Source organism: Lentinus tigrinus (assembly GCF_003813185.1).
Source record: "Lentinus tigrinus ALCF2SS1-7 unplaced genomic scaffold L226scaffold_5, whole genome shotgun sequence".
NCBI lineage: Eukaryota > Fungi > Basidiomycota > Agaricomycetes > Polyporales > Polyporaceae > Lentinus > Lentinus tigrinus.
Window position 1 is genome coordinate 950,408 of NW_027137914.1, and position 16,707 is coordinate 967,114.

General features: G+C 55.6%; 7 protein-coding genes across 7 annotated transcripts; 4 read left to right on the forward strand and 3 right to left on the reverse strand.

Moving 5' to 3' along the window:
• The first annotated feature begins 206 nt into the window (after positions 1-206).
• L226DRAFT_291855 (uncharacterized protein) lies at positions 207-895 on the forward strand. The gene is made up of 3 exons (XM_067673629.1): positions 207-477; positions 533-595; positions 650-895. Exons 1-3 carry the CDS (start codon positions 390-392, stop codon positions 814-816), a joined length of 318 nt encoding a protein of 105 aa, XP_067538981.1. The 5' UTR covers positions 207-389; the 3' UTR covers positions 817-895.
• A 48-nt stretch (positions 896-943) lies between these two features.
• L226DRAFT_610342 (aquaporin-like protein) lies at positions 944-2,663 on the forward strand. The gene is made up of 10 exons (XM_067686147.1): positions 944-1,110; positions 1,171-1,198; positions 1,252-1,361; positions 1,417-1,508; positions 1,573-1,648; positions 1,712-1,849; positions 1,920-2,014; positions 2,090-2,124; positions 2,203-2,370; positions 2,435-2,663. Exons 1-10 carry the CDS (start codon positions 973-975, stop codon positions 2,569-2,571), a joined length of 1,017 nt encoding a protein of 338 aa, XP_067538982.1. The 5' UTR covers positions 944-972; the 3' UTR covers positions 2,572-2,663.
• Positions 2,349-3,578, forward strand: L226DRAFT_291867 (uncharacterized protein). The gene is made up of 5 exons (XM_067673630.1): positions 2,349-2,370; positions 2,435-3,023; positions 3,070-3,165; positions 3,220-3,361; positions 3,422-3,578. The coding sequence occupies exons 2-5, from the start codon at positions 2,589-2,591 to the stop codon at positions 3,433-3,435; spliced, it is 687 nt and encodes a 228-aa protein (XP_067538983.1). The 5' UTR covers positions 2,349-2,370; positions 2,435-2,588; the 3' UTR covers positions 3,436-3,578.
• Positions 3,579-4,522: 944 nt separating this feature from the next.
• On the reverse strand, positions 4,523-4,888 carry L226DRAFT_568059 (uncharacterized protein; the record flags this gene model as incomplete). Its single annotated transcript, XM_067684120.1, has 3 exons — positions 4,523-4,641; positions 4,701-4,817; positions 4,873-4,888. The coding sequence occupies 3 exons, from the start codon at positions 4,886-4,888 to the stop codon at positions 4,523-4,525; spliced, it is 252 nt and encodes an 83-aa protein (XP_067538984.1).
• A 1,636-nt stretch (positions 4,889-6,524) lies between these two features.
• On the forward strand, positions 6,525-8,838 carry L226DRAFT_610344 (uncharacterized protein). Its single transcript, XM_067686148.1, has 4 exons — positions 6,525-6,652; positions 6,711-6,878; positions 6,960-7,188; positions 7,255-8,838. Exons 2-4 carry the CDS (start codon positions 6,876-6,878, stop codon positions 8,433-8,435), a joined length of 1,413 nt encoding a protein of 470 aa, XP_067538985.1. The 5' UTR covers positions 6,525-6,652; positions 6,711-6,875; the 3' UTR covers positions 8,436-8,838.
• Positions 8,839-9,575: 737 nt separating this feature from the next.
• Positions 9,576-10,032, reverse strand: L226DRAFT_291929 (uncharacterized protein). Its single transcript, XM_067673631.1, has 2 exons — positions 9,859-10,032; positions 9,576-9,799 (listed from the first exon to the last, which is right to left on the reverse strand). The coding sequence occupies exons 1-2, from the start codon at positions 9,944-9,946 to the stop codon at positions 9,609-9,611; spliced, it is 279 nt and encodes a 92-aa protein (XP_067538986.1). The 5' UTR covers positions 9,947-10,032; the 3' UTR covers positions 9,576-9,608.
• A 1,609-nt stretch (positions 10,033-11,641) lies between these two features.
• On the reverse strand, positions 11,642-14,858 carry L226DRAFT_568061 (OPT oligopeptide transporter; the record flags this gene model as incomplete). Its single annotated transcript, XM_067684121.1, has 18 exons — positions 11,642-11,657; positions 11,717-11,909; positions 11,965-12,197; positions 12,254-12,342; positions 12,395-12,668; positions 12,720-12,783; positions 12,834-12,920; positions 12,972-13,282; positions 13,339-13,393; positions 13,446-13,557; positions 13,609-13,853; positions 13,909-13,966; positions 14,023-14,054; positions 14,108-14,162; positions 14,215-14,376; positions 14,435-14,604; positions 14,662-14,733; positions 14,783-14,858. The coding sequence occupies 18 exons, from the start codon at positions 14,856-14,858 to the stop codon at positions 11,642-11,644; spliced, it is 2,304 nt and encodes a 767-aa protein (XP_067538987.1).
• Between the last annotated feature and the right edge of the window lie 1,849 nt (positions 14,859-16,707).

Below are 16,707 nucleotides of genomic sequence, written 5' to 3' on the forward strand. Positions count from 1 at the left end.
TCCCCGGGGTACGGCTCCGGCTTTTCTGACTTCCACAACATATGCATGTGTATTCGACAACGACTGGGCCGTTCTCTTGACTTGATATCGAGTGCAGGCAGTACCTGGACAGTACGGAGGACATGGGAAACCTGCTGGCAAGCATGCACTATCCGGCTGCCTCGGCGAGGGATGGGTCACTAATAAGTGATCTATCTTGAACTAACGCAGCTTCGAAGTGTCCTATATTCAGCGAAGCTATCTTAGCATCACCGTAGGAGACCAGTCGCTGTGGCTCAAAGTATAGCGAAGTCCACGGCTTACTGTAGTGCTTTTGCTTGCTCTGGGGCAATCTTGCATCTCATCCCAGGTGGAAGCAATATCGATATCAAACCTCGTTCCATTTCCCAATGAATCCGTCAGCCACGGCGGCCGACATCTACCAATATAATCGAAGTCTGGTTATCATCTGCTCGAAATCGGCTCTTCTTGCCGTGTGTACGTAGCGTCTGACCTCATCAGGAACGTAACTCGCTCACACGGAACCCTTTAGTCGACCACGTCGCACAAATCTTGTTTGCAATGGTCCTCTCGTTCACCTTCAGCTTTCGGATGCGTGTGAGCGCCAGCTCCGTATTTTTCGCTCATGGTCACTGATCACTCTCCTCAGTCTCAGCCTACGAGGCTATTCATACTTCAACGCAGCTCGCTCGGACGACTTTACCCCATTCGTTATCATTGAGTCGCACCTCTTCGCTCGAATGGCTGGAATTTCGGTCATGTGTCTACAGAGTTGGAGAAGGACGGAAGCCCAGGCGACCCCCCAGGAGTACATGATTCTATCTTAAGCACACAAGGTCGCACCCGCGAACCGAGAGAGATGGCATTACCAGCCAGCGGGATGATAACGCACGGGTAGTCGTAATCCTTGCCCTTGTCGCCTCCTCTCGCGAGCCCGGGCATTGTCGACATCTGGTTCACCTCCCAGAGACTATGACGCGTTCTCATCTCTTTCCGACGGAAGGCTTGGTTCACCTTGCCGACATCAAGCCAAGGTCGAACATACAGGTTCTGTGGGAGAGGCGTAGGCGTCGCCACGCCCATTGGTTTTCCGAATGCGCGGCAGAGTTCGTGAGTCATTACATGTTTGGTTGGGGCCGTCTTCGTCAAACTGAATCTATCTGTGCGTAGTTTGGAGTCTTCTTCTTCGTGTTTGGGGGTACGTCGCGGTATGCTTCTATGGTATTGTGTAGGGCATGACGTGGAAACCAGGTGTCGGCTCAGCAGCCTCATACCACCTGAATCCCACCAACACCGAAGGTCTCTCGTCGGTTTTCCAAGTTGGCATGGGGTACGCTATGGGTGTCTTATTCGCATTCGTCGTGAGTTCTAGAAGTATGCTGTTACTATTCTGGGCTGATGACCTCTATCTTGCAGGTTACTGCGCAGACATCTGGAGGGCATTTCAACCCCGGCGTAAGCATCGCATTCGTGCTCATGAAGAGGATGTCTGCTCGAAAGGCACTTCGGTGAGTCCTGGCGACATTCGAGCCTAAGCTCTGTGGCCTGATACCTTGGCACCGTCATCCTCAGCTACATTGTGGCGCAGGTCCTGGGTGCATACGTTGCTTGCCTTCTCATATATGCACAATACAGAGACGTCATCAAGGTAAGCCGGAGTGACTCAAGCGGTTGCACTCACACATGCCTCTCGCTGATGCATCTGCGACAGGAAACCGAGCAAGCACTCGCGGCAGCGGGAACCCTTGACTCAGTGCTCTTCACTCCGAGCGGCCCAGCGGGAGTCTTCGCCATCTACGTGGCCCCCGGAACGAACCTAGGACAAGTCTTCCTGAACGAGTTCGTCTGTGTAAGTGCTCAGTACGCAATTCGCGGGCCAAAGTACTGACGGTCCCACACCTCCCCCGTTTCTCTCGCAGGACTTCATGATTGGATTGGTCATATGGGCGGTGGACGACCCCACGAACTTCACGGTCTCCCCATTGGCTGTTCCCTGGCTCATCGCATTCGTGTAGTACGTCTGCATCGTTTACACCGAACCCGACGCAGCCGGGACGCTGACGCTCATTATACCTCGCACTTTACGCAGCGCGCTCATGGTGTGGAGCTACTCGCGAGTCGGAGGTATGAGGCTGCGAGCATGCGCCGCCTCGACTCGGGGCCGCGTATGAACAACTCAATGCTGACCACTCTATTCCACAGTTGCCACGAACTCCGCTCGCGACGTCGGAGCACGGCTCATGGCACTGACGGTGTGGGGTCTGGACGCTGGTGGCGGCCCGTATGCCGCCATCACCGCGCTCACGAACATACCCGCCACCATACTCGCAGCGGTCTTCTACGAGGCGGTGTTCGCGGACTATAATCGAAGTGCGTGCCTCGCGCCCGTTTTACTGCATTCAGGGGGACGTACCGGGCTAACTTTCCTGTGCAGCGGTCACCCCCGCTAATGCCGACTTCCTTGCCGCACGACTCGCACATGAGCAGCACAGCCAGGGCCTCCCGACGGCCGACAGAATCGCAAGCGCGTCTACGGAGAAGGTTGTCGAAGGGACCCTTGAGCAGGTCTGACATGGAGGCTCTAGGTTATGTCCGTGGGCGGTTTCGAAGTACAGGAACCTGTGTGGTCGTTAGACTTTACCAGGAATGGAGTCGTCGGGCTTGTTGCCCAGCCAGGAACGACGCGGACTGCCTACCGAACAGACTGGCGCGAGAATACGGGCGGACCTTGCTTCGAGTGGTCGGGGGTGCCACTGGCGTGTACTGCGGGAACGGTTCCCCTGGGTCAGCGCCCACATGACCATGAGGTTAGCATTCTTCAGGAGAAGCTGAATGTTGACTGCTCCCGCGAGTGTAGTGCCACTCGTACTTCTACCATCATGAGACGCATCGCACACATTGCACTCACTGGTGAGAGCCAGTCGCGTTTGCTCGAGCGGCGGTACGACATCAAGATCCCGCTCTGCGCTCCTGCGGTGACATCATCCTCACTCTCGCAAGCTCGGTTCTCGTCGGCATCCCAGGTAATGATGCAAGTCATATATTATGAGAAAGAACTCACGGGTCTAGAACTTCAGCATGACTCGACGTCGGTCAAGCGGATCCTCGCCTGACTATCATCCTGTGCGAGTACAAGGGCGAAGTAAGTACAGCCACTTGGGGAGAGTGCGTACGTGTCTCAGTTGCGCCCGACGAGTCGCCGAATATTTCCTACTATAGCATACCGAAAGGGTCGGGGCGTCCGAATACAAGCTCCACGTCGACTACGTGTCCGACGAGCGACCCCCAGCAGTTGTTCGACACAGGCACACACTTACTGCTTTTGTCGCGCCAGGTCAGATCCGCCGTCGTTGTTTCGATGGTGAGTAAGCTGTTGATCCAAGTACTGCGCCGCTGACTGCATCGCGATTCTCTTGCGCAGGAACCCAAACATAGTTAGACTGTGACGGCCGCCCCCGGCCACTTCAACCCTTCTTCTTCCGTCCCGAGGATATGGAAGACCTACAAAGTCCGAGAGGACTGCCACACGAGAGTCAAGACCCCGTCTCATGATGCGCTTATCTAGCCCTCTGTACCGCGTCTCCAACTGTTGATTCGAACAGGTCTATGGCTGTTAAGACGCTGGAACGCTATACAGCGAGCACACGGTCGTGCGGCGTGCTCGCACGGAGTACTCGCCACCGTTCCTATGGATCTTCGCAGAAGACACTGCTTGGGTGCAATAACAACTGCATAGAAGCTGAGATCGGACAAATGTATATGGTGGTCAAATGAAACTCAGAGAAGGTGCATGACGGCTACAGCCTCCCTGTCAACTACGTGATGGGTGCGAGAGCAGGCGCCGTCCATGCGCGGTCACGTGATAGTGACGTAACGCGCGTCGCGACGCGTCCGACGCGTAGATGGCGTCTTGTCGCGGGCACCGAAAAGTCAATTATTGCCCGGCCGCACTGGCCATCAAACCACATGCAGTGCAGATATATGCATACTCTGTGTGCACCAAAGGAAGGAGGACGAGCGCCACGTATACACGATTTCAAGGGTCCGAATATGCCAGAGAAATGATAGAGGCACAGTACAGGCTTCGCTTGACCGATATGAGACCACCACGGATTGAATTGCAATAGACTTGTTACTGGAGGCGATGCACGAAAAGCGTCCTGAGTACAGCCGGTGAGGGTACGGTGACACGAGTCGGATGCGTTATTACAACATAAGTTACAGTACGGTGGGCAAGAATAGGTAACATAGCTACGAGTACAGCAATAGAGAGTCCTACGGGGATCGGAGTCCGAGAGGTACAACGACGAGAGCGTCTGGTCAAGATTACAGGGCCGATAGCGGAGGGTAACGTACGACAAGGTATCAAGAAGGGAGAAGGGGCAAGTCCGGTGCAGAGTTTATGTTGGGAGACTCGGTGGGAACGGGAAAGAGAACAGGCGAGAGCGGTGACATCGACAGCAGCGATAGCGACGAGCGGGAGAAGACGGAAGGCATGGCGCGACATCCCCCGTCTCTGCCCTTATGCGTATCCTCGGGCCCGGCGGTCAGAGATGAGGGCTGCCAGTGTCTGGCGTGCAGCCTCTTCCTTGACCGAGCTCTGGCTCGGGCCGTAGGCGCGACCGTACTCGACGCCGCGTACTGGGGGCATTGGTTAGCGATCTCCATATACAGTGCAGAGAGTTGTGAATGATACAGACTGTAAGCTATCGCGGTCCACGATGGTTGGTGCAGTGGGCCCGACTGGAAGAGCTCCCAGGTCAGGAGACGGGCACCGCCGTTCGCCTGGAGGTAGTTGTTCAACTGCATGCGCCAGTCTAGACGGAGCGCATCAGTAAGTGAACGGTGCCGAGGGGCTTCAGAACGACGTACGGTATGATTCTGCCATTGTGCTAGAGGTAGAGAGATCGACTGTAGTGGTCGCGGGGGTGGTGATGCTTGGAGAACTGACTGTAGTAGTGGTGGGATGAGAGAGGATGGGATGACTCTGCGGCCCAGTAGCTGCACCCTTTATACTGTTTCGTTGACTTGTTCTGTGGTCCAGGGAAGAGGCAGAGAGCCGTGAGTCACAGTAATATGCACAGCCAAGGGCCCAGTTATTCAGTGATACCGCGGATCCGGGAGACGGAAAACTAGGACGCACCGGAGAGCGTAGGGAGCTGGCGGTGGGGAAAGCGCGTCGGAGATCAGTGTAACATATGGTGTAGACATGGACGAAACGCACAAGAGCGCGATATATGTGGAAGCATTGTCCGAGCGGACGCAAGTGACATCAGTGGACGCGCAGCGGACTGCAGTGCGTAGTTGGTGAGCGTCAGCGAAGTGAAGTTAATCGAGGCGTTTAGACTTGTATGTCGTCCTCTCGCCCAGGTACTCCGCGGCTGAGGTCCTAGGATGAGTCAGGCCGACGCCGGATGCTTGCGTTGACTCGACGCTCGGCGAGGCGGGGCACATCAACACACATAGGCACGTGCTTTCGTAGGAGTCATGTCCAGAATGTCTCCCCGGTAATAGTATTCGTTCAGCAAGTGTGAGAGCTGCAAGCGTGGTCCACGTACTTTAACTCCGTAGTCCACGTAGGCCCTTCGTGCCATATGCGTCACTGTGTTCCGGTTGCGGCGCAGCTAGCCCTTGGGCGCTGAGTCGGGCGGGGGGCCGCTCGGCGACATTTGCTCAATTGAGTACTTATTTGCTTTCCATGACGACCACCGAGATACTCCGAAGCAGTGCGAGCCTCGAGGCTCGCGATCTGAAGGGGCAAAATGGAGGCCGGCAAACCTCTGTGTGCGGTGGGAACGATACGCGTCGGAGTCAAGTTGAACTCGCGACCGTATCGGCGATCCCATCAAGCGGGCCGTGCTCACAGTTTCCTCTGCCGATCTCGTTCCCGGCGTTCGTGGCTCAAGATGCAAAGAGGTATGTGGATTCTGTCAGAGCGAAACATACCTAGAGACGGAGGTCATTTCGCCGAGAGCCGGTTTGCGCCGTCAAGTATACTGCGTGGCTTGTATGTCTCCGGCGACTCGTCGAGCGCGACTGCGCGCGGCTTGGAGGTGTCTCATGTCCACGATGTGTTGCATGGAAAGCGAGCGGCGCAGCACGTCTAGTACGCATACCGCGGGGTATCAGTTCGGCGTACGATGGAGACGGAGAGCACTGTGTCCCAGGTCACGGTCATCGTCCGAGGACAGAGAACAAGGACCAAGGAAGCGCGGTGCCGATCCCAGGACAGATCTCGGAACATAGATTAGATAACCGGGGAGGGTCGAGGCAGCTAGGGAAATCACTCCAATTCCAAAGCACCCTCTACCTCCCAAGAGTGCACGCAACTATGCACACGAGGACGAATGCCATACGAGTGCATGAGTCGTTATAAAGTGCCAGAGTTGCGTGTACTAGAGGCCAGATCATGTTGTGCTAGATTGCCGGGCCGTGCGTCATTAGATTAGATAACCACGTGGAGGGCATTGTATGTCGGCAGTGGCTTTGAGAACCCGACCGACCGAGGTGCACGGGCCGTTTTTGTCTGCTTCTGCCATCCTCCCCCTCCGCCATGTCGTCGTGACCGACATAGTCTCTCTCCTATCCTCTCGCACATCCGGAAGCCACCTAATACTTCAGTGCATCGTGCGTGATTCACCCGTTCGCCCAGGTATGTGGATGCTTCGCGGCGCTGGGCACCGAGGATGTCCGCTGACAGGCTGTGGCAGCAACTCCAGACTCTTTGTACGCTGTTGACACATCCCACCCACCGTAGACGACCTCAGAACGTATCAACCATTGTCGGATCTCTGTATCAGCGGACCAGCGGACCACCTCTCTCAATCAACGTCGCACTCTTGTGGGGGAACTTTGGGTTACCAAGCCGTGGCGTCATGGTACGTGTATTGTGGTCCCGGTTGCCGTATTCCAATCCCTGAGCATCCCTTGCAACATCCTTGAACGTGGTGTTCAATTAGACTACCCTGGACCCTTTCGACAGCGTTGCCCCGATAGTGGGCTCCCGCCGCCCTATCCTTGTTCCCGTGTTCTCAGGCGAATCCTCGACCTCATCCCATGCACCCACCCCATCATCCACCATCACCTCACACACCGTGCCCACTACATCAGCTCGCAGTCGCAGAAAGCCCGTGAATGTGTTCAAGTCACCCTCCGCCGATGAGCCTGGAGTATGGGAAGGCCATAATTGTAAGCGCCCATAATGATGCAAATTTGGTCACGTGGGACCGCGTTTAATGATCGCGTCTTCTACAGCCACTTCGCGGAAACGCGGCATTGCTCCTTACACACGGCTACCTCCGCGTCGCGCGTCCAGTTCCACAGACTCGGCGCAATCGTCCTCTGTTCGTTCCAGTGTACCTGTCACAGTGGCTATTCGACCCACCCCGCCACTTCTACCGCTGTATCATCCCTTCGGTCCCTTGGCTCAATCCTTGCCCAGGCTGAGGCCTTCCGTGTTTGGACTGCCTGATTCCTTGACTATCGATGACCCTGACGACCGGCCGGAAGGCGATGTTACACAACTTGGGTCCCGTGTACGCCGAGCAGCGCCGAGGGCTCGGGACGCTGCTGAGGATGACGTGCAGTCGCCTGGTACGCCTAACGGCTCAACTCCAGACGCGTCTTCCAAGGAGCGCAATCCCAGTCCGCGCAAACGGCGTGGAGGCGGTGCGAAGAGGAAGAGGAAAGACACAGACGACGGTGACTCCGTCTTCCCTCCCCCGCCGAAGCGTACGCGCAACCCGAGGGGCGTCGCGGCGAATAGCTCTGTCCCCGCCGCGCCGTCGCCTTTAGTCGGACAGGCTGTCGTTGCTTCGGACCTGGTCGAGGAGACTCCCGAGAACAACGGAGAAGTCGAGGAAGAAGCTCAAGAAGAACCTCCGGCGCCGAAACGCAGCTCGCGGGCTCGCAAGCCGCGGACGCGGCCGGCGAAGCGCAGAGACTCGAGCGGCAGTGCGAGCACGGGCACCTCGGTCTCAGTGTCTATCGCTGCAGCAGCTAAGGCTGCGGCCGAGGCTAAAGTCGTTGCAGGCGCTCCACCCGAGGACGAGGCGCAACCCCACGGCGACGGCGTCAATGGTGTCGTCGACGGAATGGAGAGACGCGAGGAGGAGGAGCCCGAGGACGCCGTGCCCCCTGCACCTCCTCCCATCAAGGAGGCTAGCCCTCCGGAGGCTCCTCAGCCCGCGTCCAGCGTAGATTCAGCCTCACCATCTGCGGTCCAGGTCGTCACGGAGCCTCAGGATGTCCCTATGCAGAGCGCCTCGCCCGCCCTTGTTCAATCTCCATCGCCGATACCTACTCCGATAGCGGCTGCAGCGCGCCCATCGGCTCCTCCCCAACCACCGGCTGCTACCACACCTCGTCCTACCCCTGCATCTGCGCCTGCCCTGTCGAAGGAAGAGCGCGAAGAGGGTGAGCTTAGTGACGACTGAGAGCCCGCATAAGCGGGCCGTCGCCTCCCATGGGCTTGGGTTATATCCGGATACTAACTGCCGTATATCCACTGGGTTTTATTCTTTATTTCTTGCGCCCCTATCTATCTGCTTCCCCTCTCCGTCCCCCTCATAATCCCCCCGTCCACTTAACTCCCTGTCTCTGTCTCTGTCTCTGTCCTGTCACTGTCTCTATCTCTTTGGCTCATCTCCCCGGCGTTGTATAATATGTAGCTAGTCGTACGCTGTCGCGCTCAACCTCCCCGCCCTGTACCGCATAGCTGTAGCCTGCCATCCTGTCATCCTCACCCTGTGCCATTGCTGTAAATGTACGCGCGCTCGTGCCTGTCTCTGCAATCTATCCTGCGCAGAGCGCTGTTCCGTTTTTACACTGTATCGCCAGGCGCACTGCACGGTGGCCGCTTCGTGTGTGACCTCGTCCACGAAATTGCCACACATTCATCGGTGCATGTACTGTAAGTCAATATATAAACAGTCGTAAAATCACGAGGCGGTGCTTGGCGCAGACGTCACGTCTGCCGGTGCATGGGGAATTGTCAGGATTGCCGGTATATCGAGTTGGTCACACGTGAGATCAGCCTTGGTGGTCAGCTGTCTTGCAACCCAAGAAGTACAAGGAGTTGTGGCCTTGAAGGACCGCTGATAGGTTCTACGGAGCCTGGTTCATGCGACATGGATTTCCAACACACGGGCACGGCATGCTGCGTCCGGTGGCCCAATGGTCGAGCCACCATCCATTCGGCTTGCTGGAGCTCCTTCTTAACTATCAATAGTGAGCTTCGACGGGGTTGCGCTGGGTCGGATCTCGCCACGGTTCTGAGGCTTCGGCGGCGCACCGGTGACAACGCCGCATCGGGTGAACGAGCTGCTCACTGTCCACGAGGATCGTCCCGCAGCAACAAAGAAGTAAACGCAGACACGATGCACACTAGAGACGATGTCATAATACGTACCCTCAATCACCGCGATGTAAGTACATCTCTAGTCCGAGGCGGTCGCCGCCGAGAGCATCACGGATATGCTTGACGTCGTGATCCGCCCAAAAGTTGCCTCGAGGCCATCCGGAGGTAAATTCCCGGTATTCATTCTCCGTGTCGACGCGGAGAGAACAATGTCACTGGCCTCGAGGCAGGGAGCGACCCTGGCGATCTCTCATCTTACTAAACCATCGGGCATATCCTGTGGCCGGCCCCGGACGTGTCTACCAAAAGGTGACTGTGTTGGAACCATCAAGCCGATGGGAGCGTCCGCCAGCCTGGCGATGCCGACGATGCCGTCTAGTCTCATGAGAATGCGCTGAGCTGAGGATGATGCAAGTACAGGGTGAATCGAGAAGTAGCGTACTAATCGCGATCGTCATAATTGAGGTTTGAGGCGATGCAGAGGAAATTCGAAAACGCACAGGTATAGCCGTCTGAGAGCTTTAAGAGCGTCTCACGGGATGCAAGATCCGGTCTGTGTAGAGAACATACAAGGATATAGTGTGGCATCAAGCTTGACGGCTGGAGCACAAGTTGCACCGGTACGCCACTGTAATTCCCTGACAATCTACATGGACGTGATGAATAAGTAGATCCTCCCCACGACAGGAAAGTACATCACCAGAACCAAGGACATAGGCTATAGCCGCTAGAATACTCAGCACCGAGGTGACGGAAATTGCCCGCAACTCCGCTATGGTTGGATCTCCACCCACGGCCCATTGGTGCTGTCGCATAAGCTGTACGCCATCTAGATCTTGCCTTTGACATCGCTTCGGTGACAGGTCATACAGCTCCGACATAGCTTGCAGAGCTACATGACAGCGGCGCCGCGGGGGTTAAGCGACCCGGACTCGGGTTAAACCTTCGACGACCAAACCTTCAGGAAGCCGGGACTTGCAAGTTGCGCCTCCAGTTGTTGCGGCTGGGCAGTGGCAAGGGGCCGACGTGACAGCACGGTTTCCGATAGCTGTTGCTAAGGTCTTTCTCCCGGGGTATCCATCCTACTGACACAACAGTTGCATCGACGAATGATGATACCTCGGATGTTACTACGGTATTCCGTACTCGAGGCCGGGATGGTGGTGTGTTTCCCGTGAATGCATGTCCATGTATTTTTGACAGAGCCTAGGTTGATATGGAGCACTTGCTGGATAGCCACTGTCGTCCCCTATACGAAAGATGAATCCGGATGACCGTCCTGTATTCGCGCTCCCGCCTAAGGTCGGGGGTGTCCATATGTGGCGACCCGGAAAGCCATGGCCGCAGTCTTGATCGCCCAGTTGTGTGCCTCCAGGAAGTCGGTCAATGCGCTCGAAGGATGGGAAGCCGATGGCGCGAGCACACGGCTCGACCGCGTTGTGGTAGAACGCAACATTTCTCCTCAGACCATGCAGCGCCGGTCTGTCGGCGAAGCGCGTTAGCATGCAACGGTCAAGCACCCAATGGTGAGGTCTCTTCTGCACCTCCGAGCCACGATGGACTCGGAGTTACAGTAGGCTGGCAAACCCCTTTCCTGGACTCGTCGAGTTGACCGATGACAGTGACTCATAGCGGTCGTACGATGATCAAAGCTGCACTCGAAGATGAACTTACCGGTGGACAGGCCAATGCGCCCTCTGACACTCCCTACTGCAATATACCGGCCCAGCGAAGCAACCAGCCATTGCCTGAAATTCTGACCCCCGGCAGGTTCACGCCTTCGCAGTACGCACACAGACGTAGAATCGCCGGAGTATTGCTTGAGTCGGGTTCAGTCATAACTGTAGTAGCCAAGAAAGTTCGTACAAAGTTCAGTCGCGGGTGATAGGGTTAACGTCAAGTACCGCAGTAGATCATAAGAACGGAGAGAGGTCAAGTAACAAGTTACCTGCCCACGGGCGCTTCCGTCTTGAGGACATTCCGATTTGGGGTCCCATCCGAGCTAACTTGGACTTTTTACCTCCTCGTCTCTCGAACGATTCATTCCAAGTATTTTTCGCTGAGATGTACCGGAGACAATAGAAAGTCGGAAGAGGCTTGACTCATATCGTAAGTTGCCGTAGAGCTTCCAGGCTAGGGCATAGCTACTATATTCATACAGATACAATTCCCAGAGCGACACGCACAGTGTCATACACAAACGCACGATCCTTCAAAGCAACGTGAACCTCACTATAGCTGCAAAACCTAATACGATTAGTAGTGCAAGTAGTCCGGCTCACTTCACCACGTCGAAGGGCTATGTCACCACCGCCGGTCAGTACACGAAGGCATCACTTGCAACCCAGAAATACTCACCCAAAAGCTTCTCCAGGAGCAAGTGTCTTGAGAGGGGTGCCCGCTCCATCGGCATTGTTGAATGAGACGGTGTTACCCCACCACGTCTGGATTGTGTTGGCGCCGATGGTGCCGTTGGCCGGATACTGCAGGCAGAAGAATATAAGGATTGCCGCGATCGCAACGCCCGAATCGAGAGCCGCGGACAAAACATCTGTGAGGCAGCATCAGTCGGTTTGGTCGCGACGACGACAAGAAGACATGCGCACAATTATACTTGGTCCACCACGAGAAGTGACGTCGGCGGATGACGTAGTTGAACACGAACGCGACAATCGACCACGGCACGTAGTTGAACGCGGTCGCTGGCGGGATAAGTCCGGTGCCGCTCAGGATGACCGGGAAGTTGACATATTTGAACCAAGAGTTAGGCCACTTGAGCATGACGATGTAGCCAAAGAGGGGTAAGACTGCGCCGATGAGGAAGAAGAACAAGAGGCCGCTATGTGCGTATTGTCAGGGTGTGACGCGTGCTCCAGTAGGGAAAGCTATACTCACTAGTAGACCTGTCCGTGCGAGAACTGACGCGCAGGTCCGATAACACCCCAGATGATGGATGCGGTACCAAAGACCTCCGTGGATGGACACTAACAGGAACTCAGCGCACGCCAGGAGTACCACAACGGGAGCTCTACTCACGATGAACCCGTCCTTCTGGTCAGGAGAGCACATGTCCGGGATGTTCGTGAACATCCAGGCCTGAACGCCGAGCTGCACGGTGCCGGCGACGACGGTTGCGACCACCTGAGACCAGAACATAGGTCGCGGGGGAATCTTCATGTAGTGCCCAAGCTTGAAGTCGGACGTGAACGTGAGCGCCTGAGCCATAGTGATGTATCCCCATGTCTTGAACATCATCATGGCAATTGGCCGTCCCGGAAGCGCATATCCGATGATCAATTCGGTGATGACGCTGCGTACAATCTCATCAAAATGGCTGGCTGCGAGAATACATTGAACTCACTTGAGACCAATCTGTTGGTTAGTGATCGCTTGGATGATTCCGATGGGAATGATGTACACAAAAGCTGCCGAGACGGTCAGTATACACCGGTCGTGCGAACCACTGAGAACGTACCGACGATGAGGGCGAGGACAAACGCCCATACGGGGAACTGTGTGTGCCAAACCTCGATAGCTACGACACCGAAGACGAACATTGTGACTAGGATGTATTTGTCAGTCGCTGGTCATACGTAGACACGAAGTCACTCACGGAAGATCGTCGCGTACCACCATTCGGGTACTTGAGGGTATACAGCCATGAGACGAGCATGAATATCGGGTTGCTCGCTCATTGAACGTCTCGCCTGTACCCAGATCTGCTTGCGATAGTACAGGAAGGTGTGGGTGATGGTCGCGGTAATGGACGCAAATGAGAGGCCGTAGGATACCGCGAATACCGTCGAGAGGAAGAGTGGGCTGTACGCTTCGTACTTCGCGACATCTAAAGTAGCGTTCTCGGTGAGAATCATCGAGACGTTGTAGGACTGACCGAAACGATCGAAGGAGTTGCGGGACGACATCCTGTCATTGAACAATAAACGAGGTGTGATGGAAGGCATCCGGTTATGGGAACGTACGGCATGTATTGGCTGTACCAGACGTTCGTGTAGTACAGGATGGGCGCGAGGATCCCTGGATGAAGCACGTTTCAGCCAAGACCGTCACTAAATATGAGTTGGCTCACAATAGAAAATCACGAGACCGACAGCGACATTGGCGGCTGCCCACCAGGGAGTCGCCAGAGGAGAACCGGTGTAGGCAATCTGAGCCCAGTCGAACGTGATCAAAGACATGCCCTGCGGCGCAGTTAGCCTTCGACGCCCGCATGTAACGCGAAGGCTGCTCACCAAGCCGCTGCTGTAACCAAAGAGCTGGTTGACCACAATGTTGTCGGGAGCGATCCAGCACACCCAGTTGAAGAAGGAGAGCGCCTGGAATATGTACCCGGGAAAGAAGTACCAACATGTGGAGGCAAGGAATCCGTAGAAGAAGAACCGCTCGCGACTGATGCCCCCGCGGTTACCCATTCCAGCGTAATGCTGCGAGTGCAGGGTGTTAAAGAGCGCGCATGTGACGAGGTTAGCTGGCCAAACTGATGTAGCACGTGTGAGTTTCGACGCGCGATTGACCTATTTCCGAGCACTTACTCATCGATGGCGGTTGAACCAAGAATCGGCGTGCGATACCGCCAATGGAGAACCCGATCTATGTGATGCTTAGCGATTATTCACCCTGGCGTGCTGCCATACGTGACAACGTACAAGCTGAGTACTCATAACGATCATCCATTGGTCTGTACATGCACAGTAGTCAGCACACGCAGCGGATGGTAACGCAGGGACATACAGCCGAAGTTATAGATCTGGTTGTAATACACTCGCTGGACAGCGATGATGTCGGTCTTGGCGAGAGTATGAGGGGCTTGCAAGAGAACATGTGACTGCGAGGCCTACCGCATATGCCGACTGAAACCCAACACTCGCCATCACGGTGATGAGCACATGTTCCTTGACGGTGAAAGGACCCGGGTTGAGGGGGACACCGAAGATCTTGTAGTTCGGCATGAACTTTGCCCAGGCACGGCCAATAGGGAGAGAGAGAAGCTGGGCAATGATCTAAAAGCAGCGTTAAGTTGAACAAACGTGGCGGCTTCATGACATGAGCACAACATACCCCGCTGACTGTGACGCTAGGGAAGCGAAAGAAAAAGAACTGGTTCATGCCAGGGAGGATGATCGCCCAAATGAGCCCGATAACCCAAGTGCGTAGCGAGGACACGGGCATGGTCGGGTCATCCGTGTTGGCGACCGCGGAGCGGACCTCTGGATAGGGGGAATCGTCCTCTGCAACTCGATGAGCTCGCATAATCGGGGACAGGCGTTTTCGAAGCTAAGACGCACCCAGTATCTCAGCATCCTTGTCGAAGTTTGGGTCGTCGAACTCGGCAACGACGTCTTCGACCTTGGGATGGGCTACATCCTACTGATAAGCCGACGAACATAGTACGAAGATCTGACGTACCGGCTTTCTCGACTTCGGCCTTCTCCTGGAGAGAGCCTGCACTGCTGCTATGTTCAGACGCAATGTTGTGCGCCATGCCGGTCAGAGCGGGATGCGAGGACGTGGGGTGCTAAAGGGAGCGAGGGATTTTTGTATGCCGCGCCATTTGGCTCCTGATGAGCGGCGAAACATCAGTGTATTTTCGGCGACGCCTGGAGCACATGGATCCTACCCTCGCAATGTCTTATCAGGAGTAAATCCTGTGGCCGTGGGTTGCAATTGCGCCCATGACGAGCGGCCATCCCAATGGCTCATGAACGCCACCTGCCGTACAGCCCGGGGCCCCGAATTGATACCATACGATCGTGCGAGATGGCGCGCACAGAGACGCAGCCTCGAGGAGCGGTTTTTCAGCTTGGCATGCGAACATGTGTCGGAAAAATGGCATACAGCAACTTCTCGAATCGGCACACGAGCATTCTCGCCGACGTGGATGGCCTGCGAAGCTGCCCAAGCCACGGCAGGCACGCACAAACGCTCAGAAGCCGGTTCGAGTGTCTGTGGACGTCCGAAACGGCCCTGCGGAAGCGGCGAAATCAGAGAGAATGACAATCACGAAGTTCCTTGATCATGTACCGTTTGGGAAGCGCCAGACCTGCTTCATCGGTGTTCTTGACTGGAATAGAATATTGATACAAGGCCGATGTATTGGCTTCCCTCAGGGTCTCCAGCATAACATAGTCGGTACCATGATGCATTGCATATGACTTCTTGTCTTAACGGAGATATTGTCCTGTTCAGACGACTTCAAAGGCGCGTCAGACTAGGGAAAGTGAGCTCCGCAGCAAGCAGACAACTTGAGCGGCGAACCTTCTAAAATTGTCGGCATCACTGACCGCAAGGGCAACCCGGCAGTCCTTGTGCCATCTCGGCGCGAGATGCGGTCACCAATCGGTGAGAAACCTCGTGGTCTGAGAGGTCGCCATGGACTCGGAGAGGAACCTGCCGGTTGTAAAGATGTGATATAAGCAGATATTACTTCTAGTAAAGCATCGACAAATCGATTGTCGAGCAACTCACATAATAGCCCTACTCAATTCTAGCAGAGATATTTTTTGAGGTGCGGAGGGACGAACCGAGCTGATGGACACCGAGAGCAACTTGCATAAGACGACGAGCAAACACTTGCGTGCGGGTCAGGCTTTGCCCCCTACAGTGGTCGTCATTACACTCTTTTTGACCCCCATGTCAATGCATAACCTTCGCCGTTGCTAAAGCTCAACACACACGGAGCACATTCGAACGGGGAGGGTAGGAGACTTCTGCTGCTCAAACGCTCGACTGCACCGGGTAAGTCGCATCAGCTCGGTTCGTCCCTCCGCACAGCCTCAAAAAATATCTCTGCTAGAATTGAGTAGGGCATACCGGGGGCGGTGGTAGAAGGTTTAAGGTTGCCAGCAGAGGTCTAGCGCTATCACATCGAGCGCACGCGGCAATCCCCGGCGGCTACCAAGTCACTGCGGACTTTAAACCTCGACGAGTTTCCTGCGCACATATGCATCATGGATATCGCATTACTAAACTTCTGCACTCTTATAAGACCACCACATGCGACGCCAATTGTTCACCATGGACGTTGGACCTCACCCGTAACAATTCGATTCTGGACCGCCGACTCGGACTCAAGCTGCGCTTCGGATCATGCGAGCATTCAGGCAAGACGAGTATATTCGGAGCAGGAGATAACGAGACAGAAGACCTCTTGCTCCTCCTCTGGCGTGGCGCCAGGCACTGCCGCACATCTATGGCGCGGTGATGAGGCTTGGGGCGCACTGCGTGCCATGACAGGTCGGGACGGAGTGGAGACTGTGTAGCGTCACGGTCAGAGCTCAGGCTGCCATCGCACCTTCACGTCCGACATGGTTCGGCTACCATATCAGCGGTCA

Coding starts and splice junctions, on each gene's coding strand:
- L226DRAFT_291855 (XM_067673629.1), top strand. CDS start 390: ATGAATCCGTCAGCCACGGCGGCCGACATCTACCAATATAATCGAAGT. Junction 478..532: donor ATCGGCTCTTCTTGCCGTGT/GTACGTAGCGTC, acceptor GGAACCCTTTAG/TCGACCACGTCGCACAAATC. Junction 596..649: donor CACCTTCAGCTTTCGGATGC/GTGTGAGCGCCA, acceptor CACTCTCCTCAG/TCTCAGCCTACGAGGCTATT.
- L226DRAFT_610342 (XM_067686147.1), top strand. CDS start 973: ATGACGCGTTCTCATCTCTTTCCGACGGAAGGCTTGGTTCACCTTGCC. Junction 1,362..1,416: donor GTGTCTTATTCGCATTCGTC/GTGAGTTCTAGA, acceptor TCTATCTTGCAG/GTTACTGCGCAGACATCTGG. Junction 2,015..2,089: donor TGGCTCATCGCATTCGTGTA/GTACGTCTGCAT, acceptor CACTTTACGCAG/CGCGCTCATGGTGTGGAGCT.
- L226DRAFT_291867 (XM_067673630.1), top strand. CDS start 2,589: ATGTCCGTGGGCGGTTTCGAAGTACAGGAACCTGTGTGGTCGTTAGAC. Junction 3,024..3,069: donor GGTTCTCGTCGGCATCCCAG/GTAATGATGCAA, acceptor TCACGGGTCTAG/AACTTCAGCATGACTCGACG. Junction 3,166..3,219: donor AGTACAGCCACTTGGGGAGA/GTGCGTACGTGT, acceptor TTCCTACTATAG/CATACCGAAAGGGTCGGGGC.
- L226DRAFT_610344 (XM_067686148.1), top strand. Junction 7,189..7,254: donor AGTATGGGAAGGCCATAATT/GTAAGCGCCCAT, acceptor CGTCTTCTACAG/CCACTTCGCGGAAACGCGGC.
- L226DRAFT_291929 (XM_067673631.1), bottom strand. CDS start 9,946: ATGCCACACTATATCCTTGTATGTTCTCTACACAGACCGGATCTTGCA. Junction 9,800..9,858: donor GCTCTCAGACGGCTATACCT/GTGCGTTTTCGA, acceptor GATCGCGATTAG/TACGCTACTTCTCGATTCAC.